At 46.1% G+C, this 25358-nt stretch overlaps 1 protein-coding gene across 1 annotated transcript in view; it reads right to left on the bottom strand.

Annotated features, from left to right (window-relative positions):
• The window catches only part of psmd1 (proteasome 26S subunit, non-ATPase 1), a 63779-nt gene that overhangs the window by 3995 nt on the left and 34426 nt on the right, over nucleotides 1–25358 (bottom strand). The window contains 8 exon segments of the mRNA XM_029633576.2: nucleotides 1064–1228; nucleotides 1230–1265; nucleotides 3253–3345; nucleotides 3713–3805; nucleotides 7498–7667; nucleotides 12141–12243; nucleotides 14594–14710; nucleotides 19647–19761. Coding sequence (XP_029489436.2) covers nucleotides 1064–1228; nucleotides 1230–1265; nucleotides 3253–3345; nucleotides 3713–3805; nucleotides 7498–7667; nucleotides 12141–12243; nucleotides 14594–14710; nucleotides 19647–19761 — 892 coding nt within the window.

The raw sequence follows: 25358 nt of genomic DNA, 5'->3' as shown, positions 1-25358 counted from the left end.
CAGCGATGAGACAAGACTAACTAACAACCAATTGGAAGAATTTAAAAAAGAAAGAAATTATTGCAGTTGATATGCGGCCATTGTCAATGGTAGAGTATGTTGGCTTCACTGCCCTGATGGCATGACTAGAACCAGACGACAAGATGACATGTCGAAACACCGTGACGGCCCTGGATGAAAAATTGTATAATGATCGCTATGCAAGTATAAAGCGCGAGTTCTCAAACAACATGTGGCGTTAACAACAGATGGTCGAATGTCTATGAACACGCCGCCATACATTACTGCAACGAGCCATCACATTGATGAGAAAGTGGGAAATGAAGTCCAATGTACTACTGACAACCGAGCACATGGAGATGAACACAGCAGAGAACCTGAAATGGCATAAACTACCATCGATGCTGAGTGGGTGGGGACAGCAGTAAGGTGAGTGCTGTCTACTAGGTAGCCAGGACTGCAGTAGATTGAACTGCTCTGTCTGCTAGGTAGCCAGGACTGCTCTGTCTGCTAGGTAGCCAGGACTGCTCTGTCTGCTAGGTAGCCAGGACTGCTCTGTCTACTAGGTAGCCAGGACTGCTCTGTCTACTAGGTAGCCAGGACTGCTCTGTCTGGTAGGTAGCCAGGACAGCAGTAGATTGAACTGCTCTGTCTGGTAGGTAGCCAGGACAGCAGTAGATTGAACTGCTCTGTCTGGTAGGTAGCCAGGACAGCAGTAGATTGAACTGCTCTGTCTGGTAGGTAGCCAGGACAGCAGTAGATTGAACTGCTCTGTCTGGTAGGTAGCCAGGAACTGAACTGCTCTTTCTGGTAGGTAGCCAGGACAGCAGTAGATTGAACTGCTCTGTCTGGTAGGTAGCCAGGACAGCAGTAGATTGAACTGCTCTGTCTGGTAGGTAGCCAGGACTGCAGTAGCTTGAACTGCTCTGTCTGGTAGGTAGCCAGGACTGCGGTAGATTGAACTACACTGCCCCCTAGCGGTCATAAGCAGGACCACATCTGAATAGCAAATTCACGCCATTTTATGATTTTTTTTAACCCCAGTTAAAAACCCCGTACGTACCGGTTTGAAGGGCTGGTAGCGGCACGTCTCAGGCATGTTGAGCACTTTGAGCTGGGCGGGCATCACTCTGGCTGGGTTCTCCATCAGCTGGAAGTTGGGCTCGGGTTCTTTCTTCTTCTCCTTCTCCTTCTCTTTCTCTTTCTCCTTCTCTTTCTCTTTCTTTCTCCTCATCTTTCTTTTCCTTCTCAGCCTCCTGTACCTCCTGAGAATTCAACAAATACAATGTTAAGCGTTTTCCCTCCCTTTTCCTGATGAAAACCCACGACTCAGTGAGTCCGCAATGCATTGGATGGTAAAAAAGATGACGATGTTTCCTGACACCACCACTCTGGAAGACGTGTTAATCTGGAGATGGGTGACACACTCCTTATTGGTTGTCTTGCACTTGGTGGCCAGTGATTTGTCAGGCTCTCCCTGCCTCCCATCTGTCCCTCTCCCTGCTGCTACCACAAGGCCCTGCACCATCTGACGCTAGGCTGAAACCTGGACCATAGGTGTGCAATGACTTGTATCAGCAGTCCTGTTTGTCTACGTGTGTGTGTGTGTGTGTGTGTGTCAACTAAAAACAACACTTCCACACAGTGTTTGTGTGAGAGAATAAAATAAAATCTCCACTGTCCAATGCCTTTGGTTAAAACGAACAAACTGATATAATTGAGGGTTAAAATTACTCCCCCCCCTTCTTGTTAACCTCGATGACACCAAGTCCAATCAATCAAACTGAGCGGATCCAACTTTGCCTGAGATCGCAGAGCCATCCCTCAACGAGGACGTGAAATCTAGCATGGTGGACGCCATCAAACATAGCGATTACGCCCAGCAGTCAACATCCCACTGAAAGCAATACTGGCACTGGGTTGACAGAGGCTGTCAGTAATGATATGTATTCCAGCCGAGGGCTTCATGGATAACTTGGTCACATCAGTGGGGGGGATGGGGGACCTTGCCAGGGCTGGCAGATTGAAGTATCCCTTTAAGGAGCAGCTCTCATTTCCTGAGAACTGATATTTTAAAAAGGCCTAGTTCACTCACATTTCTTAAGAACTGCTACGTTAACCCATAAGAGTCTAAGCCCTGGGGGGCAGCAGGGAGGGGGGACGACGACGACGACACTTCGATTCCTGATTTGAAATTCTAAGACCCCTTGAAGCATAAAAACCTTTTTTTGTTGTTATTTGAATAAAATATATATTTTTGGCCTTTTAGCCGATAAACACTTGGAATAACAGATTCTCTACATGGAACAAAAGATTGTTCCCCCCCAAAAAAAAAATCTAAAGGAAGTTTGTTCTGAAGTGTCTGTTTTAAACATTTGTTATCCTTTTATTTTATTTTACGTATTTTCATGTGGTCATATTAGTTTCTAGGCCAAACCGTTCGGCCAATACAGACGTTTTCGTGAGAAGACTGATTTTCGGGATGTCTCATGGTCTGACAACACCGCTGTAGCTCGGTCACCTTTCACCTCAGAAGGCCGGCATTGGCGGATGCGGAGGACTTAACGCGATGCTCATGCAAAAAAAAAAAAAAAAAAACGGATCTCTCTAGTTTAAACTGATGGATTGATGGGCATTTTTTTATTATTACGCTAATTATATTTCAGCGAGAGAGTTCACTCAAGATTTCCTGAGAAAATGTTCTCTCTGCATGGTTGGTTAAGGGTTTGTAAAGTAAGAATTTCACTGTAAAAGGTCCACACCTGTTGTATTTGACGCATGTGACAATTAAAATTTGATTTGATTTGGAACTGCTACTTTAAAAAAAAAAATGGGAGAGTTGACTCATTTCATTGATGGTTTTCTTACCTTTGAAATGGTCTCCTCTGCAGGTGTCTGTGTGCCTGGACATCAGACATAAGAAGCTTTGTGGGATACTGAGGGAAATATTAGTGGCGGAAGTTGCAGACTGCAGAGGTACGAGACGTTAAGGGAGACTGTTTTCAGGTCTTTGAACCATTAGTTCCTCACGACCAATTACACAGATCATTCCTCAATAGGCTGGTCAATATGAGCAAAGATCTGTTGTTTGGGACAGGGGTTACAGGATTCCTGCTTGAAGAAAGTTCAAAACATCTACATAGAAAGCAAGACTTAATTTGAAGAAAAACTATTTTTTTTAAATAATAAAAAATAGAAAGTGGTCTCTATGAGGCTGGCCGTCCTATGAAATGATTGTGTTCATACACTCACTACTTCCATCTTCTCCTCCTCTTTCTCCTTCTTCTCCTTCTCTTTCTCCTTCTTCTTAGCTTTGGCTGTGATGGAGAGAACAGCAGTAGACACCTATAATGGAGGAAGAGAGAGAGAGACTAAATGAAGGGAGTGTTGGCACAGAAATAAACAAGGCACTGAGGGGCAATGACAAAACCTTTCAAAAGACACGACACAAGTGAACTAAAAATATCCGCTGTTTTTATTTGATTTATTACGTTATTAAAATGTACCCATGTTCTATAATGAGCCAAGACTCTGAGTGACCAAAATAACATGGTCTCAGACTGACAAAATGGAAATGAGAGTTCAAAAGGGACTCTAATAACAATAAATGGATCTTGGCTGAGGACACTTCAATTCAGGATGACCGTGAGAAGCTGCGAAGGAGACTTCAGTCCATTAAAACAGGGTGACGTCACTATTGAGGGACTCTCACCTTCTCCTTCTCTTTCTCCTTGGGTACCTCCAGGGCCGGAGGGTAGGCGAAGGTGGAAGGCTTGCAGTTGGAGCGGTACTGCACCTTGGGCATCTGGAAAGGGAAGACAACAGATGAGAGAAAAGTATGACATGGATACAGTGGGGTGGGAATGACATGGATACAGTGGGTGGGAATGACATGGATACAGTGGGGTGGGAATGACATGGATACAGTGGGGTGGGAATGACATGGATACAGTGGGGTGGGAATGACATGGATACAGTGGGTGGGAATGACATGGATACAGTGGGGTGGGAATGACATGGATACAGTGGGGTGGGAATGACATGGATACAGTGGGGTGGGAATGACATGGATACAGTGGGGTGGGAATGACATGGATACAGTGGGGTGGGAATGACATGGATACAGTGGGGTGGGAATGACATGGATACAGTGGGGTGGGAGTGACATGGATACAGTGGGGTGGGAGTGACATGGATACAGTGGGGTGGGAATGACATGGATACAGTGGGGTGGGAATGACATGGATACAGTGGGGTGGGAATGACATGGATACAGTGGGAATGACATGGATACAGTGGGAATGACATGGATACAGTGGGAATGACATGGATACAGTGGGAATGACATGGATACAGTGGGGTGGGAATGACATGGATACAGTGGGGTGGGAATGACATGGATACAGTGGGGTGGGAATGACATGGATACAGTGGGGTGGGAATGACATGGATACAGTGGGGTGGGAATGACATGGATACAGTGGGGTGGGAATGACATGGATACAGTGGGGTGGGAATGACATGGATACAGTGGGGTGGGAATGACATGGATACAGTGGGGTGGGAATGACATGGATACAGTGGGGTGGGAATGACATGGATACAGTGGGAATGACATGGATACAGTGGGGTGGGAATGACATGGATACAGTGGGGTGGGAATGACATGGATACAGTGGGGTGGGAATGACATGGATACAGTGGGGTGGGAATGACATGGATACAGTGGGGTGGGAATGACATGGATACAGTGGGGTGGGAATGACATGGATACAGTGGGGTGGGAATGACATGGATACAGTGGGGTGGGAATGACATGGATACAGTGGGTTGGGAATGACATGGATACAGTGGGTTGGGAATGACATGGATACAGTGGGTTGGGAATGACATGGATACAGTGGGGTGGGAATGACATGGATACAGTGGGGTGGGAATGACATGGATACAGTGGGGTGGGAATGACATGGATACAGTGGGGTGGGAATGACATGGATACAGTGGGGTGGGAATGACATGGATACAGTGGGTTGGGAATGACATGGATACAGTGGGGTGGGAATGACATGGATACAGTGGGAATGACATGGATACAGTGGGGTGGGAATGACATGGATACAGTGGGGTGGGAATGACATGGATACAGTGGGGTGGGAATGACATGGATACAGTGGGGTGGGAATGACATGGATTCAGTGGGGTGGGAATGACATGGATTCAGTGGGGTGGGAATGACATGGATACAGTGGGTTGGGAATGACATGGATACAGTGGGGTGGGACTGACATGGATACAGTGGGAATGACATGGATACAGTGGGGTGGGACTGGCATGGATACAGTGGGGTGGGACTGACATGGATACAGTGGGGTGGGACTGACATGGATACAGTGGGGTGGGACTGACATTGATACAGTGGGGTGGGACTGACATGGATACAGTGGGGTGGGACTGACATGGATACAGTGGGGTGGGAATGACATGGATACAGTGGGGTGGGAATGACATGGATACAGTGGGTTGGGAATGACATGGATACAGTGGGTTGGGAATGACATGGATACAGTGGGGTGGGAATGACATGGATACAGTGGGGTGGGAATGACATGGATACAGTGGGGTGGGACTGACATGGATACAGTGGGGTGGGACTGACATGGATACAGTGGGGTGGGAATGACATGGATACAGTGGGTTGGGACTGACATGGATACAGTGGGTTGGGAATGACATGGATACAGTGGGGTGGGAATGACATGGATACAGTGGGGTGGGAATGACATGGATACAGTGGGGTGGGAATGACATGGATACAGTGGGGTGGGAATGACATGGATACAGTGGGGTGGGAATGACATGGATACAGTGGGGTGGGAATGACATGGATACAGTGGGGTGGGAATGACATGGATACAGTGGGGTGGGAATGACATGGATACAGTGGGGTGGGAATGACATGGATTCAGTGGGGTGGGAATGACATGGATACAGTGGGGTGGGAATGACATGGATACAGTGGGGTGGGAATGACATGGATACAGTGGGGTGGGAATGACATGGATACAGTGGGGTGGGAATGACATGGATACAGTGGGGTGGGACTGACATGGATACAGTGGGAATGACATGGATACAGTGGGGTGGGAATGACATGGATACAGTGGGGTGGGAATGACATGGATACAGTGGGGTGGGAATGACATGGATACAGTGGGTTGGGAATGACATGGATACAGTGGGTTGGGAATGACATGGATACAGTGGGGTGGGAATGACATGGATACAGTGGGGTGGGAATGACATGGATACAGTGGGGTGGGAATGACATGGATACAGTGGGGTGGGAATGACATGGATACAGTGGGGTGGGAATGACATGGATACAGTGGGGTGGGACTGACATGGATACAGTGGGGTGGGAATGACATGGATACAGTGGGGTGGGAATGACATGGATACAGTGGGGTGGGACTGACATGGATACAGTGGGGTGGGACTGACATGGATACAGTGGGGTGGGACTGACATGGATACAGTGGGAATGACATGGATACAGTGGGGTGGGAATGACATGGATACAGTGGGGTGGGAATGACATGGATACAGTGGGGTGGGAATGACATGGATACAGTGGGGTGGGACTGACATGGATACAGTGGGGTGGGAATGACATGGATACAGTGGGGTGGGAATGACATGGATACAGTGGGGTGGGAATGACATGGATACAGTGGGGTGGGAATGACATGGATACAGTGGGGTGGGAATGACATGGATACAGTGGGGTGGGAATGACATGGATACAGTGGGGTGGGAGTGACATGGATACAGTGGGGTGGGAGTGACATGGATACAGTGGGGTGGGAGTGACATGGATACAGTGGGGTGGGAATGACATGGATACAGTGGGGGGGAATGACATGGATACAGTGAGGTGGGAATGACATGGATACAGTGGGGTGGGAATGACATGGATACAGTGGGGTGGGAATGACATGGATACAGTGGGGTGGGAATGACATGGATACAGTGGGGTGGGAATGACATGGATACAGTGGGGTGGGAATGACATGGATACAGTGGGGTGGGAATGACATGGATACAGTGGGGTGGGAGTGACATGGATACAGTGGGGTGGGAATGACATGGATACAGTGGGGTGGGAATGACATGGATACAGTGGGGTGGGAATGACATGGATACAGTGGGGTGGGAATGACATGGATACAGTGGGGTGGGAATGACATGGATACAGTGGGGTGGGAATGACATGGATACAGTGGGGTGGGAATGACATGGATACAGTGGGGTGGGAGTGACATGGATACAGTGGGGTGGGAATGACATGGATACAGTGGGGTGGGAATGACATGGATACAGTGGGGTGGGAATGACATGGATACAGTGGGGTGGGAATGACATGGATACAGTGGGGTGGGAATGACATGGATACAGTGGGGTGGGAATGACATGGATACAGTGGGGTGGGACGTTTACCTTGAGGTCCTTGTTGAGTCCGATGATGGCGGTGGGGGTGAAGGCCAGGGAGAGGAAGTGGGAGAGGGGGAACCAGAACCAGAACTGGGTGAACACCAGCAGGCCCACCACTGACGGCATGTGGGTGTGGCCCGTCCTCGACTGCAGGGAGATGGTGACGTTACGACCACCTGCACACAAAGAAGGGCACAGGGAAGTAGAGAGTTTCGACATTTCACTTTGATATGTATTGCTTCCATTATAACGTTCAAATCTCATATTATCACTTTATATGATGTTATGGTGGGTTCCTCTACTGTCATGCTTATAAAGGCTGCGCCCCTAAGGGTACTTTGGCCAAAATAAATACACTATAAAGAGAATAGGGTGCTGTCGGGCACGCAGCCACAAACAAGAAGTGAATAATGAGGGGTTAATTAACTAACATACTACACTGACAAAAGCCAGCCATTTCACTAAATCATCGTGATTACTCCTAATCCCAGGCCAAGGGCCCCACTTTCATTTCCTTTAGATCATTTATGACCTTTAAACTTAAGATTTTTTGTTTAAAAAAAAATTAAAGAACAAAATGGCGGTAAAACAATGTGGCATGGCTAGTGTGAGGTAATAAAGCCTTGTCCAGTGTACAAAACGGGGTCAAGGGCTAGGATGCAGACAAGTAGAACAATAGACCTCTTTTGCCCTCTGGGAGACCGCTAGGGAGAAGAGGATGAAGGGAGCTAGGGAGTGGGAGGAAGAGGGTTGCAGAGGAGTGACAGGATAGATGAAAAGGGGATTGGAATCAGTTGGGAGGTCCTTCCCCAATCCTCATACAAACATTGTAAAAACTCCCTTCAAAACAAGAGTTACTAAGGAAGAACCCTTTGATTAAAATACATTATAACAGCAGAGCTGGAAATGTTTCCAATGTGAAATCCGATCAGACAATGGTGGTTGAATTACGGGCCGTTTTTCATTTAAACAGGCCTACCCGCAGCCCAGTTGACTGGGCTGGTAATTACAATGATGACTTCTGGGTGATTTGATAACTTTATTTTGACGGCTGAAATGCCCCCCTAATGCCCCGAACAAATTGATTTACTGGTTGCCAGAGTGACTCACAGATTCTAGTTGCTGCGCCACAATGAGAGCGCACACACACACAGTCTCTTAAAACTTGAGATGCAGCTTGACAGCAGTGTGCAATTTACTTGGGGGGGGGGGGGGGGGGGGGGGGTATCCTGTAAATTTTGACAACCTACTTTATGGCAGTTTAATTTTTATTCCTGGGGAAGGGGACTTCCTTTCCCAGAATCCAAGGTGTTATGTAATTCCGAGATCAACTAGCATTTTTCCGTGATGGCATTAAGGTCCTTCGGCACAACAGAGCTGAGGGATTTCTGTTGCTCTTGATAAGAATGTCTAAATTATAAAATATATGTATTTTTTAAAGGCTATAGGATGTCTGCTATATGATAAAATGTGTATATTTTTTTAAGGTCTAGAGAGAGAACGTCCGGAGAGAGAGAAAGAGGGGGAGAGAGAGAGAGGAGAACATCTGGAGAGCGAGATGGGGAACGTCCGGAGAGAGGGGGAGAGAGGGGGGAACGTCCGGAGAGAGAGAGAGGGGAATGTCCGGAGAGAGAGAGGGAGAGAGCACGAGAGAGCGCGAGAGAGAGGGGGAACGTCCAGAGAGAGCGAGAGAGAACGTCCAGAGAGAGAGAGAACGTCCAGAGAGAGCGAGAGAGAGAACGTCCAGAGAGAGAGAGAACGTCCAGAGAGAGAGAGAGAGAGAGAGAGCGAGAGAGTCCAGAGAGAGAGAGAGAGTGAGAGTCCAGAGAGAGAGAGAGAGTCCAGAGAGAGAGAGAGAGAGAACGTCCAGAGAGAGAGAGAGAGAGAACGTCCAGAGAGAGAGAGAGAGAGAGAACGTCCAGAGAGAGAGAGAGAGAGCGCGAGAGAGAGGGGGAACGTCCAGAGAGAGCGAGAGAGAGAACGTCCAGAGAGAGAGAGAGAGAGAGAGAGCGAGAGAGTCCAGAGAGAGAGAGAGAGTCCAGAGAGAGAGAGAGAGTCCAGAGAGAGAGAGAGAGTCCAGAGAGAGAGAGAGAGTCCAGAGAGAGAGAGAACGTCCAGAGAGAGAGAGAACGTCCAGAGAGAGAGAGAACGTCCAGAGAGAGAGAGAGAACGTCCAGAGAGAGAGAGAACGTCCAGAGAGAGAGAGAACGTCCAGAGAGAGAGAGAACGTCCAGAGAGAGAGAGAACGTCCAGAGAGAGAGAGAACGTCCAGAGAGAGAGAGAACGTCCAGAGAGAGAGAGAGAGAGAGAGAGAGAACGTCCAGAGAGAGAGAGAAAGCGTCCAGAGAGAGAGAAGCGTCGAGAGAGAGAGAGAGCGTCGAGAGAGAGAGAGTCGAGAGAGAGAGAGAACGTCGAGAGAGAGAGAGAACGTCGAGAGAGAGAGAACGTCGAGAGAGAGAGAACGTCGAGAGAGAGAGAGAACGTCGAGAGAGAGAGAACGTCGAGAGAGAGAACGTCGAGAGAGAGAAACGTCGAGAGAGAGAGAGAACGTCGAGAGAGAGAGAGAGAACGTCGAGAGAGAGAACGTCGAGAGAGAGAACGTCGAGAGAGAGAACGTCGAGAGAGAGAGAAAACGTCGAGAGAGAAACGTCGAGAGAGAGAAACGTCGAGAGAGAGAGAGAACGTCGAGAGAGAGAACGTCGAGAGAGAGAGAGAGAACGTCGAGAGAGAGAACGAGAGAGAACGTCGAGAGAGAGAACGTCGAGAGAGAACGTCGAGAGAGAGAGAACGTCGAGAGAGAAAACGTCGAGAGAGAGAACGTCGAGAAGAGAGAACGTCGAGAGAGAGAGAAACGTCGAGAGAGAGAAACGTCGAGAGAGAGAGAAGAACGTCGAGAGAGAGAAACGTCGAGAGAGAGAGAACGTCGAGACGTCGAGAGAACGAGAGAAGAACGTCGAGAGAGAGAACGTCGAGAAGAGAACGTCGAGAGAGAGAACGTCGAGAGAGAGAGAACGTCGAGAGAGAGAGAACGTCGAGAGAGAGAGAACGTCGAGAGAGAGAGAACGTCGAGAGAGAGAGAACGTCGAGAGAGAGAGAACGTCGAGAGAGAGAGAACGTCGAGAGAGAGAGAACGTCGAGAGAGAGAGAACGTCGAGAGAGAGAGAACGTCGAGAGAGAGAACGTCGAGAGAGAGAGAACGCTGAGAGAGAGAAACGTCGAGAGAGAGAGAACGTCGAGAGAGAGAGAACGTCGAGAGAGAGAGAGAACGAGAGAGAGAGAACGTCGAGAGAGAGAACGTCGAGAGAGAGAGAGAGTCGAGAGAGAGAGAACGTCGAGAGAGAACGAGAGAGAGAGAGAACGTCGAGAGAGAGAACGAGAGAGAGAACGTCGAGAGAGAGAGAACGTCGAGAGAGAAGAACGTCGAGAGAGAGAGAACGTCGAGAGAGAGAGAAAGAGAGAGAGAGAACGTCGAGAGAGAGAGAACGTCGAGAAAGAACGCGAGAGAGAGAGAAACGTCGAGAGAGAGAGAAGAACGTCGAGAGAGAGAGAGAAACGTCGAGAGAGAGAGAACGTCGAGAGAGAGAGAGAAACGTCGAGAGAGAGAGAACGTCGAGAGAGAGAGAACGTCGAGAGAGAGAGAACGTCGAGAGAGAGAGAACGTCGAGAGAGAGAGAGAACGTCGAGAGAGAGAGAGAGAGAGAGAGAGAACGTCGAGAGAGAGAGAGAGAGAACGTCCAGAGAGAGAGAGAGAACGTCCAGAGAGAGAGAGAGAGAACGTCCAGAGAGAGAGGGAGGGAACCCTTGGGCGTGTGTTTGTTTGCGAGAGCCGTTTCTGAATGCTAAACCTTCGGTAATGAACACCAGAGATCATGAAACGGAACCCTGTCATTTCATACGATTATCCAACTGCCCCCAAAATCACAACCCCACTTATAACTACAGACTAATACTCCCCATCACCTTATCTGAAATCAAAGTGGTACACTAGAAGTGAAGTGACGGTTCTTTGGGAGGAAGCTGCCTTCCTGACGTTACGCAGCACCTTCTAGGCCGTCTCAAAACATGGATGTGTATCAGGTAGCAGTGGCCTGACCGTTAAGGGTAGTAAAGGGAGAGGAGAGAGCCTCCGTGTGCTATCTTACAATGACCCCATACTAAAGATTTTGTCTGGGCGGTTTCACACGATGGAAAACAGGGAGGAGGGGGGTGGGGACTCTGCAGTTCATCTTGCCAGGAGAACGAGGGCTCCCAGATTGGTCTCGACTGTCACTATAGTGAAAAAGATAGTCTGAAAGCATTATGGGAACAAAAATAAACACTGCTACAGTACAAGAGCAAGTACCACACACACACACACACACACACACACAAGACGTCAAACTAACAGTAATCACAAGCGGCATGTGGCTGTTGACATTGCTGACCCGCCAGGCTCTAATACATCGTAACCAGATCGCTTCCAGAGAAGACAGTTGGGAAAAATCACAGGGGGGGCGGGGTCAAGCCCTGGGGGGAGCTGGGACTTCCTGTAAACCACACACGTACGCAGACACACCTTCCCTTAACAGCAGACAGAAACAGATGAACACACCCACTTGTCTTCTAAAGAAATCCAACCCCTGTGACTCCACATGTCACCACACACTGACCTGCATCCAGGATGCCCTGGGCCAGGATGGCCCCGAACTTGGCCATGACGTCATCGTGCTTGTCGTTGATGACCTTGGAGTAGAGCTGTCGGAACTGGTTCACCTGTGTGTCGGGAAAACAACAAATAAAAACACGAAGGCTCAAACCCATTGTTCAGTTCTTTTAGTGGGTCTCCACATGACAAATCTAACATTCTTATTAAATGAAATATGTTAAACATTTATTCTGCCACGTTGCTTTGATTCGAAGTCAATGAACACGCCAGGGCCCACAAGCCCTTACACCCCCTTTAATAATATTAAAAACAGGTTAAAACCCTTTGACAAGAGCCACTATTGGTGGAAGGTAAGGACTAACTCAAGTCTATTTGACTCTATAAATCATTTTATGTTTCTCTAACTGACTTTTTACTGAGAGAAATAAATCAGTGACAACTGCTTGGACCGGCTATGTATTGGCTTCACTATTTGGAGAACAGCGGCATATGGCTAAAACACTACCACTGTGTGTGACCATGTAACATACGTAAAGGGAGATTAAAATGTGACGGAAGTGATCCACCTGCCGGGGCACATAGAACAGATCTGCTGCTTCTTAGACTTCCTTTCAATGAGAGTGACAGCTCTATAACTCACATTTCTATGAGTTTGGTAAAAATAAAATAAAAAAGTGACATACTGCAGCTTTAAAACCAGTCTCTCTTGAACAAGTGTAGTGGCCTCCTGCCGTTTCTAGTTTAAAACCAGTCTCTTGAACAAGTGTAGTGGCCTCCTGCCGTTTCTAGTTTAAAACCAGTCTCTTGAACAAGTGTAGTGGCCTCCTGCCGTTTCTAGTTTAAAACCAGTCTCTCTTGAACAAGTGTAGTGGCCTCCTGCCGTTTCTAGTTTAAAACCAGTCTCTCTTGAACAAGTGTAGTGCCTCCTGCTATTTCTAGTTTAAAACCAGTCTCTCTTGAACAAGTGTAGTGGCCTCCTGCCGTTTCTAGTTTAAAACCAGTCTCTCTTGAACAAGTGTAGTGCCTCCTGCTGTTTCTAGATTAAAACCAGTCTCTCTTGAACAAGTGTAGTGCCTCCTGCTATTTCTAGTTTAAAACCAGTCTCTCTTGAACAAGTGTAGTGCCTCCTGCTGTTTCTAGTTTAAAACCAGTCTCTCTTGAACAAGTGTAGTGCCTCCTGCTGTTTCTAGATTAAAACCAGTCTCTCTTGAACAAGTGTAGTGCCTCCTGCTATTTCTAGTTTAAAACCAGTCTCTCTTGAACAAGTGTAGTGCCTCCTGCTGTTTCTAGTTTAAAACCAGTCTCTCTTGAACAAGTGTAGTGGCCTCCTGCTGTTTCTAGTTTAAAACCAGTCTCTCTTGAACAAGTGTAGTGGCCTCCTGCTGTTTCTAGTTTAAAACCAGTCTCTCTTGAACAAGTGTAGTGGCCTCCTGCTGTTTCTAGTTTAAAACCAGTCTCTCTTGAACAAGTGTAGTGGCCTCCTGCTGTTTCTAGTTTAAAACCATTCTCTCTTGAACAATCTCTCACACCGCCCCAAGCCTGTTGCTGTAACGTTACAGGCCATGACCAGATGATGCTTGAAAATGGGTCTGGCATTTCTTAAAACAGCTGTGACAGAGCTTGTTGTGCAAAATGGAGAGAGAACAGCTATTTTTTAGCAAGCCTCCCCACCTTTTTTCACTCCCTCCTTGTACTCGGTATAAAGCTGTGGTCATATTAGGCACTGAGTCCCATCAACACTCAGCTGAAAGTTCAAAACACTTCAGACAGCTTTTGGTTAGAACCTAGAGCCTCCCACGGGGGTTAGGATTCATCAGGAGAGAAGAGGAGTGGACTCAAAATAGAGAACCTTTCTATAGGCTAGAATCACATTTAAAAACAGATGATTCCATTAGCCAATCAACTTCAAGATATTTTAGTCTGAATAACAAAGTTACTGGTGGCCAATTTCTCTGGTAAATGTGGGCTGTGAATGAAATGGGCTGTTTCTCTGGTAAATGTGGGCTGTGAATGAGATGGGCTGTTCCTCTGCTAAATGTGGGCTGTGAATGAGATGGGCTGTTTCTCTGGTAAATGTGGGCTGTGAATGAGATGGGCTGTTTCTCTGGTAAATGTGGGCTGTGAATGAGATGGGCTGTTTCTCTGGTAAATGTGGGCTGTGAATGAAATGGGCTGTTTCTCTGGTAAATGTGGGCTGTGAATGAGATGGGCTGTTTCTCTGGTAAATGTGGGCTGTGAATGAGATGGGCTGTTTCTCTGGTAAATGTGGGCTGTGAATGAGATGGGCTGTTTCTCTGGTAAATGTGGGCTGTGAATGAGATGGGCTGTTTCTCTGGTAAATGTGGGCTGTGAATAAGATGGGCTGTTTCTCTGGTAAATGTGGGCTGTGAATGAGATGGGCTGTTTCTCTGGTAAATGTGGGCTGTGAATAAGATGGGCTGTTTCTCATACACCCACCTTGGGACAGGTGACCTCGGTCTGCTGGATCATGATGAGGGCAGAGGAGATGAGGGCACCCTGTCTCACGTAGTTCACTGGGTCGTTGGTCATAGGTTCCAGCAGGTTGATGGCCTCCTGAAAAGGGAAGAAGGAAAATAGAACGTGTCAATGACAATAAAATACACAAATTAAACTAGATCACCCTAAAGATGAGATAACCTAAAGGTTATCGTGCCGAGTCGCTTAGAGTAAGTAAATAGAAGTTTGGTGATATTCCCTAAGTACGAGTGCAGTACTACCAGAGTATAAGCCCCAGCTCTTTAAGGGAGAAGAGGCTCGGGAAGGTCAACGATGAATTCTCTCTGCCTGGCTCAGAAACCTCTGGCCTAGTGATTGGACCCGCGCTCTTCTGGGTATTAAGAGTTAAGAGGGTGCTAGGCAGAGGGTGCTAGCTCAACCGCTTGGAAATCTTACCAGGGATGGGCTTAGCTGTGCCAGGAAAAACCTTAGCATTCAGCAGTGAGGATCCAAGATGAGGCCTACAATCACAACAAATCTCTATCGGATTCATAGACTGAAACCTTATTGTCCTTAAAATGATTTATTTATTTACACTCTGCATATTAAAACCATATAAAAGGATGAGTGAGCATCCCCTTTTATTTATTTATTTATTTATTTTACCTTTATTTAACTAGGCAAGTCAGTTAAGAACAAATTCTTATTTTCAATAACAACCTAGGAACAGTGGGTTAACTGCCTGTTCACGGGCAGAACGACAGATTTGTACCTCTTCAGCTCGGGGATTTGAACTTGCAACCTCTCGGTTACTAGTCCAACACTCTAACCACTAGGCTACCCTGCCGCCCCCTGAAAACTACAAAACAAAAGGCTTCAACAACTCAGAATCTGTTATCTTTGGTTTTAGAATCTTTGCCACGGCAAGCAGAGCGGAGAGCTGTGGCGTGCGATGGCATAGGAGGGGCACTGGTAGAGCCCTGGCTACCATTTCCCCTTCCTGATTGGTCAGCGGTAGCGGTACACGTATTCGTACCAGATCGTTCGGTACTGGGACCTTGATTGGGTCCGCACTGTGAACCCAAATGAATACATCATTTTTTAAAAACATTTTAAAACACTAGTTGTTTAGGCTATACCTACACTGTGTTGTATGCCTCTTACTGGGTAAATCTGATCTGATTACAGGATAAACAACTAGAGCCTGTGAGCACATTCTAATCTAAATTCAAATCTTTACTGGCGCATTTCAAAACGATCCTTTAGTGAAGTGCAACGGGGAAACTAGTTCTGTACGGTGGGGAGTGGTAGGGAACGTTTTGGCTTCCCAGATTACCACGGCGATGGACAGAGAGTTGTGGATAAAACCGGGCATCCCAGTGCTTGAGGCTACAAACCCGTGTTCGATCCCAGGGTGTGTCAGAAGCAGCCGTGACCGGGAGTCTCATAGGACGGCGCACAATTGGCCCAGCGTCGTCCAGGTTAGGGGAGGCTTTCCTTGGCTCATAGCGCTATAGCGACTCCTTGTGGCGGGCCGGACGCCTGCAGGCTGACTTCGGTCGTCAGTTAAACGGTGTTTCATCCGACACATTGGTGCAGCTGGCTTTACGGGTTAAGCGGGCGGGTGTTACACAGCACTGCGTAGAGCTTTGACTCAGGCACAGACACATGCATACACACATGATAACATACGCACTATACACAGACATGCACATGGATTTTGTGTTGTAGATATGTGGTAGCGGAGTATGGGCCTGAGGGCACACAGTGTTTTGTGAATTCTGTAATTAACGTATTGTAACGTTTTTAAAATTGTATAACTGCCTTAATTCTGCCGGACCCCAGGAAGAGTAGCTGCTGCCTTGGCAGGAACTAATGGGGATCCATAATAAACCCCATGAAAAGTAGATGCTGCCTTGACAGGAACTAATGTGGATCCATAATAAACCCCCAGGAAGAGTAGCCGCTGCCTTGGCAGCAACTAATGGGGTTCCATAATAAACCCCCAGGAAGAGTAGCTGCTGCCTCGGCAGGAACTAATGGGGATCCATAATAAATACAACTACAAAATAATCAACGTAAAACTGAATTAAAACTATGGAATAAAAAAACGTAATGAGAAAGATAGGCTACAACAACCAAGAGCCAACGGGTAGGTTGCTACTAGAGCCAACGGGTAGGTTGCTACTAGAGCCAACGGGTAGGTTGCTACTAGAGCCAACGGGTAGGTTGCTACTAGAGCCAACGGGTAGGTTGCTACTAGAGCCAACGGGTAGGTTGCTACTAGAGCCAACGGGTAGGTTGCTACTAGAGCCAACGGGTAGGTTGCTACTAGAGCCAACGGGTAGGTTGCTACTTAATAATCTGAATGGAGTTGTTATTTGGAACTGTAGGACAAGGAGGAAACAGGCAGTCTCAATTAGCCTAGCTAGCTAGTTTAGCGAACTTGCTTCTAAAATTGGCTTGAAGCAGTCAAGACGGGTATTAACGTAATCATATTTTATGATAAATAATCGAGCTATGACAAGCTAGAAATTAGTCGGCTTGGTATGCTTGATATTTTCTTCTGTTTTTTTAGCGTGGATTGACGTCTCACTGAATCTCCCTCCCCGTGCCACTTGCTCACAGTAAACACACCGCAAGGCCATTCCTCCGCCTGCTAGAGTTTCCCTCTCGCGCTTCATCGGCTCTGGTTAATAAAGTAGCTTACAAATGTAGTAGCTTACAAATGTACTTCTCTACTGCTTCCCTCACCTTGGATCGAGTCTGGATCCAACCAGGTCTATACGGAACCAGCCTAGTTGTCCTCGGGTCCGTTCGGAACAGGTCTCTATATTTTTAAACAATCATTTATTCATATCGTGTTCGGGTGGGAAAGCCCCAGGTCCATTTCAAAACGGGTCCAACAACCTCTACCGTAGTCGGTTGAGGTTTCAATTGAGAGTATTTCATGTTAAGTTCAATCAGCAGAGCTGGCTGATACAGAACAAGGCATACAGGGGCCTCAGTAGTACTGAAGGGTGACATCACTCCTTCGGGCTTGATGAACGTTCTACACTGTCAAGAGGTTTAAATATATTGATTGAGTCAAACAAAAACGGCTGCTATTACTTGCCTATTTGAAATGTATAGAATATCTAATGTCAAACATGAAAAGGACTGCATAGTCACTCAGAATAATGAAATCATGTGAATGTTTACACGAGTGCATTTTCTAAAAGTGCATTTTACCCAATTCGTCAAAACCCCAAAAAATTGCACGTCGCATAAATGTTCATGACGACGCACACCTTTGTATTGACGGATAGGGAGCGTGAAATCGGTTGCAATCCAACTCGCTTTCCTCAACATGTTTTTACCCAATACCAGTCAGCAAGAACCCCAAATTACAGGGCAATAAAAACATATCCAAACCCCCAGGATGTTTAAATGATGACAGAGAGTATTAGCTCCATATGAAATAGCTAGCTGACCCCACTTCTCCAGCCACAACACAATTCCACTCACCAAAGGACGGAACTAAACGTACTGGAGGACTGACTGTGTGAAGACTGGAGTCCTGGTCTGGCCCAGTCCAGTGTAGGCCTAGAACGTTCTCCCCTCTGGGCACCAAGGCCAGAGTGAAATGGGCTGTGACTGTTTGTGCTTCGGGCACCTGAGAGTGACCAGTCCACATCATTAAGCAGTTCTGGGCCTGGCAGCAGCGTCTTCTCCCCCCCCCCCCATCCCTGACCACAATGTCCTTGCCTGGCAGACAGGGTATAGCTCAGTGGCAATATGCCAACCAAACAAAAACCAAACTGCAGAATATATCAAATCCAGCAACTTCACACAGACATTGAAGAGAAGTGGGACAACATTCCTTAGGCCACGATCAACAGCCTGATCAACTCTATGAGAAGGAGGTGTGTCGCGCTGCATGAGGCAAATGGTGGTCACACCAGATACGGACTGGTTTTCTGATCCATGCCACTAAAAACAAAAAGAATCCGTGACCAACATTTGAAATCAACAGATGAATGAATGTATTTCAATTGACTGATTGACCTTATACTGTGTGAATAGTAACTCAGTAAACTCTTTGAAAATGTTATGTTTATATTTTGTGGTTCAGGATATATTTTGCCGTTGTTTTAGCAGCGTGGACTAGTAGTTAACCCGACTGAAGGCCTTTCACTTCAGATGAACCCCTGTGCTCAGCATAGGACATCAGTATCGGTGACAGACAAGGGACTACAAAGAACCACCGCATATTGTGTGGGCCAGATAGAAGTCTTCATTATATGACCCAACAGAGGTCAGCAGGAATAGGTAGGCGTCATCCTTTCAGGGTATCAAAATTGGTGAAGCATGTCTTTAACAAGCATTCCAAATATAGAGACTCTAGCCACTGGTCAAACAGGCACGTTCTCGGATCTCACTGTGAAAACCGAGTGCACAAGCATTTTCACCACACCCACAATAACATCTGCTAAATATGTGTATGTGTATGTATGTTGAATGCTTCAACAGGGTTGGTTCAGATTGAAGCCCCTCTAAGCCCAGTCTCCACATAGGAGCCACGCTAGATCCTATCCTAGCTGTGATTCTCGCTGTGTGCCAGGAGTGATCATGGCCCCCATTCTAGCAAAGTCCTGACACTTTATTCAGTCTGATAGACACTAACAGCTAATAGAAATTCCTCCGGGGGGCAGTTTCCTAGGTAGGAAACAGTGGTATCTGTTTGTTTTGCTACACGCATGGTGTGGCAGGCTCGGAGCCGTCGCGACAGGCTCGGAGCCGTCGGGGCAGGCTCGGAGCAGGCTCGGGGCAGGCGGGGCAGGCTCGGAGCAGGCGGGGCAGGCTCGGAGCAGGCGGGGCAGGCTCGGAGCCGGGAGGAGCTGGCTAGAAGGAGCTTTCCCAATATTGCATAGAACCTTTTGATTATCTCAGAATCACGAGGCTGCATTAAGAAGTGTTTATTTTGGACTGGACAATGAAGTTGGCAGCTTGTTCACAGAGAAGTGAGGGCGGGAGCGTGGTAGGGTGGGATAAGGAAAAGAGGGGCACTTACCTTGTTGCCTGTCCCGGCACAGCAGATGCCCAAGGCCATGGCTGCTCCGCAGCGCACATGGGGGTTGTAGCTCTCTGACAGGAGAGACACCACACTGGGGCATTGCTCTGGGGTCCTATAGAGACAGAGAGACAGAGAGAGAGACAGAGAGAGAGACAGAGAGAGACAGAGAGAGAGACAGAGACGGTTATCTTTTATTTATTTCACCTTTATTTAACCAGGTAGGCCAGTTGAGAACAAATTCTCATTTGCAACTGCGGCCTGGCCAAGATAAAGCAAAGCGACAAAAACAAACGTACAGTCAATAGGTTATTCTTTTACGCTCATTGTTAGTCTGCAGTCTTGCCTCGTGTACAGATACAATGTAAACATGGTTAATACAACATCTAGAACTAATATAAATCATTATTAACCTTTTGGACCATTTTTGAAGAGACTGGGGTTGTGTCAACATTGTGGGTCATAGGAATGAATCCAATTGGACCTGGTCCAAGGCTTTAATATCATTACAGAATAAATGTTCAGGTGACATGTGGCTCAAAGCTACAGCACAAAAAAGGGATTGCAGCTACAGAACCGGTGATAGAGGGAGGGGGAACGTGTACGGTGTGTGAAAAGGGGCAATGATTTAGAAGTCTGACACCTCCGCAAGTCTTGATGAATTGTATCCGGGGCTGAAGAGAAAAACCTTCTGCTTAACCATTTTGCAAGATTGAAATCTTTGACTTGAAGTATAATGGCACAGGTCTAGAGCAACATTTTTTATCGTTTTTTTTATCTCTTGCTTATCATAAATAGTTATTTCTTTGCTGACTGAAGCGAAGACTGGGCCAAGACAATTAAAACATACAGCAGAGGAGACTCTGTCCTCTTAACTAGCCTACTACATTTGTCAAAATCCTTTTTAGTCTTACAAAAAGAACAGGCACGCTCAAACATAACGCCCGTCCAACAGGCACTGTTAATAATGATTTTTATATTTAAAAAATTATGATCAAGAACACCATTTAGGTGATGGGACGTTGGCAGAAAAAAAAAACTGTGCCCCATGGCAACTTCGGGTGTAATTTGGCAGAATGTTACCTCAAGTCTAAACACTGCCAGTGTAAGTGAATATTTCGGTCTAACCCTCCCAATCCACTACCTTCGACCATCGTGTTTTACATGTAAATGCCAGGGTTTCTTCCCTCATCACATTTCCCTGGTTTCCACAGGTCCAACCGTCTCATTGTGAGGAAACTCCTCACATGTTCATTTTGAACCGAGACCTTATACAAACTCTCCCAGGTCTGCAGCTGTGTCAAGATGGTTTCTTTAAACAATTTACACTACGTAATTATAGTTAACCCCCCACTCTTCCCCTCAATAGCACCCTAACAGGAGTATGAGGTGAGAAAATAGAGGTAAGAGCAGGGTGGGATGTAGATTTTGGACCCTAACCTCATCTTTACTTAAGGCTCAAAATGCCGTTAGGGTAAGGGCCATTTGCCATTAGGCGCTTGAGATTTAAAGTGAATTTAAATGGGCTCTATTCTAAGAGTAAAGTGGGAACGGAGAGCAAGTGGCTCTGGGACAAGTAATGTAGGTTCTTTAAAAGAGCAACTGAAGTCAATAAACAACTTATCATCTGATAGAAAACAGCCTCTGTGGCATCGATATTAAATCAGAAACATTTATTCTACTATCAAAATTGACTACAAAGTATAAAGAGGATAATTTTGGTCATAAAGTCAGTCTGGTCCAAAACAGAGTTTTGGAAGTGAGTTCGTCATGATTTAGGGTTGTTCACCAACACAGGATACACAGCTTCGGTGACTGAGCTCTTTCCAATCCTACTGCAGGATACAGTGAACAGACCTACCCAGAGGATCTGCCTTTGGTTTTACTTGAAACACTGCATCAAACACCTCAGATCAGGGGTTCCCAAACTTTTGTCGTCCACAAACCCATTTTGATGTGAAAACTCTTCTAATTCTAATATATATATTTTCCCCAGGGCTATGGCAGTCAATTACAAAACATTCTAACAGTATTTCTGATTGTCTTAACTCACGATACATACTTTTAATGTGGGGCTATGACAGTCAATTGCAAATGAGTCTGACAACGTCTCATCTCACCACCACTGATGAGATGGGTGTGTTTGATGCATGTCAGAACTTCTCAAAGTGAGGGGGCATGGGGTCAACAGCGTTTGAGTTTATTTTTTTTTTATTTTTACAGGGACAGTGCACATTAATCAACGTTTCAGTAGAAGTGCCGGTTTTAGCCAGCCGGCTAATTTTCAACCGCAGTCCCTGGGCAGGTTATTAAAAACAATTACAATATAGACAATAGCCACATAGAACAAGCAAGACATAGCAACATAGAACAAGCAAGACATAGCAACATAGAACAAGCAAGACATAGCAACATAGAACAAGCAAGACATAGCAACATAGAACAAGCAAGACATAGCAACATAGGACAAGAAGACATAGCATACATACAGAGCAACATAGGACAAGCAAGACGTAGCAACATAGGACAGACAGAGCAACATAGGACAAGCAAGACAACATAGGACAAAAGACAGACAGAGCAACATAGGACAAGAACAGAACAAAAAGCAGCAAGACAAAATTCATAAAAGCAACAAAGTGTTTCCACACCTCACAAGCTACAGACAACAGACAACATGGAAAGCGGCAACACACAGCTAGGGACCATGTTCACAAATCTGATTGACCTTTAGCCATGTCTTCAAGCATTTTGTGAAAGTGTGATATGTGGTGCAGTTATGTGTGTCTGATGGCAGTGTATTCCAGACATGGGAAGCTCTCACAGAGAATGCAGATTTACTAAAGGTGCTTTTCCTTAGGGGAACTATACTGTCACCTCTCATGGCAGACCTTGTGGATCTGCTGCCATATGTCTGGGTTTTCTGTTTAACAAAAATATTGAGTGGAGGGGGAGCCAGGCCATTTAGGATCTTGAATACAAGACATGCGTCGGTGTATTGCACAAGATTTTCCCAACTCAAGAGCTCATGCTTTCTAAGGATGTGACAATGATGATGGCTATTGGGCTTCCTATCAAGCACTTTGAGAGCCTGTTTGTAGACAGACTGAATAGGTTTTAATGTTGTACAGCAAGCTTGGGCCCAACTAGTCAAGCAGTATGTTAAGTGGGGGAGTATCATAGATTCGAAGTACAGTTTTGCTACCTCTGTAGTCAAACAATTTCGTATAAATCGGAAATTAGCTAGGTTGAATTTGGTTATTTGAATTACCTTTTTCACATGCTTTTTAAAAGAGAGGTTGGAATCAAGTATGATGCCAAGGTACTTAAAATCGGATACCACCTGGAGCTTCTCCCCTGACACAGACATCTGGCTCAGTAGCATCTGTTGCCCTCTTTGTGAAGAACATGCAAACAGTTTTTTTCACATTGAGATGCAAACACGAGTCACTGAGCCACTTTGTAACCTGGACCATTACAGTAGTGAGTTCTTGTGCAGCTTGTTGTTTGCTCTTTGCATGCACATATATCACTGTATCATCTGCATACATTTGAACTTCAGACCCAGTACAGACAGAAGGCAGATCATTAATGTACAGGCTGAACAGGGGGGGCCCCAGTATTGACCCTTGGGGCACGCCCACATCATAGCTACGAGTGGGCGACAGCTCATTGCTCACTCTGACACACTGAGTTCTGCCTTCAAGGTATGATTTCATCCATCTCAAGGCATCAGGGGAAAAGTTGAACTTGGACAATTTTGTGATGAGAATCTCATGGTTAACAGTATCAAAAGCCTTCCTTAGGTCCAGAAACACAGCCCCAACAGCACCCCTTTGTCCATCTTGGACTTCACATTTTCAGAAGAAAGCAGTTGGCCGTTTCTGTGGAGTGTTTCGCTCTGAAGCCAAACTGCATGGAGTGTAATGTGAAGGGGCTGTTGTTGAAGTGGGCAATCAGTTGTTCTGCTACACACTTTTCAACAACCTTTGACACCACAGGTAGTATACTAATGGGCCTGTAGTTACTCACGTCAGCAGGGTCGCCTGATTTAAAGATGGCCGTTATTATGGCCGACTTCCATACCCTTGAAACACACCGAGACCAATAGATGTGTTGGTGACCTTAGTAATGGGGCCAATGAGTGACTCTTTGTAGTTTTTAAGAAAGGTAGAGTCCATCCCAAACACATCTTTGGCTTTAGAGTTCTTTAGTGAGCTAATCACCTTGTTCACCTTTGACTCAGAAACCTCCCTTATGATGAAGACAGGTTGAGTGTCATTCACTAGCACTGAGCCCAAGAAACCAGTGGAGGGGTTCTGTGTCAGTACCCTGACAGAGTCAATAAAGTAGGAATTGAAGGCTATTGCTATTTCGACTACATCCTGTGTTAGATTGTTATTCACCATGATTTCTAGTCTTTTTGCAGTGTTACTATGGTCTTTACCTGTTAACTTTTTTAGATTCTCCCATATCAATTTAGAATTTCCCTTTGCTTCACCAATTATGTTAATAAAAAAGTTTGCCTTGGCCTGTCTGATTTCTTTCATCACCTTATTTCTCAACATGGTAAACCTACGTCTGTCATGCTCTAATTTAGATTTTAGGGCTATTTTTAGAGCATAATCTCGTTCTTTCATCAATTTCCAGATGCACCTCACCTCTTGTGGTCACATCCCACCTAAATCGATATTTGGTTTTAATGCAGACGAGAGCACTGATGAATCCAGCGTCACACAGATATGAGCTGCCTAAGGGCACTGTGAGTTTTAATGGTCTGAGTGAGACGGCAGGGCATTTATTCCCTTTGAGTCAGGAACCAAAACACCTGTGAATGCTTTGTCTGCAGCGCTCAGTCACACGACAGTTCGAAAGGCCGCACTTGAAACATTCCGATTCAAGAGCCACAGTCACGGCCTTTGCCCCAGATCTAAGGGAACCGATTGAATTTATCTTTTAGATTTCAATACTTCTCATTTAGATTTTTAAGATGAACCACATTACAATGATGATATATAAAAACGTTCGTTATTTTGGAAATTCTCCCGCAACCCCATTTTCATACGACCCCTAGTTTGGGAACCGCGACCTTATCTAGATGTAAAAATTTAGCGACTAAAACATCCTCGTCAAAAAGAAAATCCTAATTAATTACAGATTTCTTTAGGTATCTTAGATTAATTCTGACTATTTTGAGGAAGTGATACTGGCTTTGTTCCATCCACCTAATCATCCTCAGCTTCCAATTGGCTCATTCATGCCCCCCCGTAACTATTCCCCAGGTCGTTGCTTTAAATGAGAATGTGTTACTGCAATGTAAATGAGTCAACTGTTGTAGCCTGTGCAATGTGTTCCAGTGTGTCTTTCAGTGAAAATTCCTGCCAAACCGGTCAGCTAAATTAAACATGTATTACTCATATTTGTCACAAAAAAAAGGGAACGCAATTACGACTGGTCAGGAACAATACTGCCTTGAAGAAGAGGGATTTCATCAGAAGTAGTGGCGACTTCACATTCACTTCTTACTCAAATCACTACAATGTGTGCTACATTATCAACACTGGAAATGTATTACAGCACAGCCCATGGTAATGTCTTGAATTAGGGAATCTGTCGAGACAGAGGCAAACAGCCACTATGGGATGAGGTCAGCAGCATTATATTGAGCGTGTTATCCAGCCTGCTATGCTGTAAAAAGGCAGTTGGATAAGA

The sequence above is a fragment of the Oncorhynchus nerka genome, linkage group LG25 (genome assembly GCF_034236695.1).
Source record: "Oncorhynchus nerka isolate Pitt River linkage group LG25, Oner_Uvic_2.0, whole genome shotgun sequence".
NCBI classification, from domain to species: Eukaryota; Metazoa; Chordata; class Actinopteri; order Salmoniformes; family Salmonidae; genus Oncorhynchus; species Oncorhynchus nerka.
The sequence above is the reverse complement of the archived record's forward strand: the minus strand, read 5'-3'. Positions and strand labels throughout refer to the sequence as shown.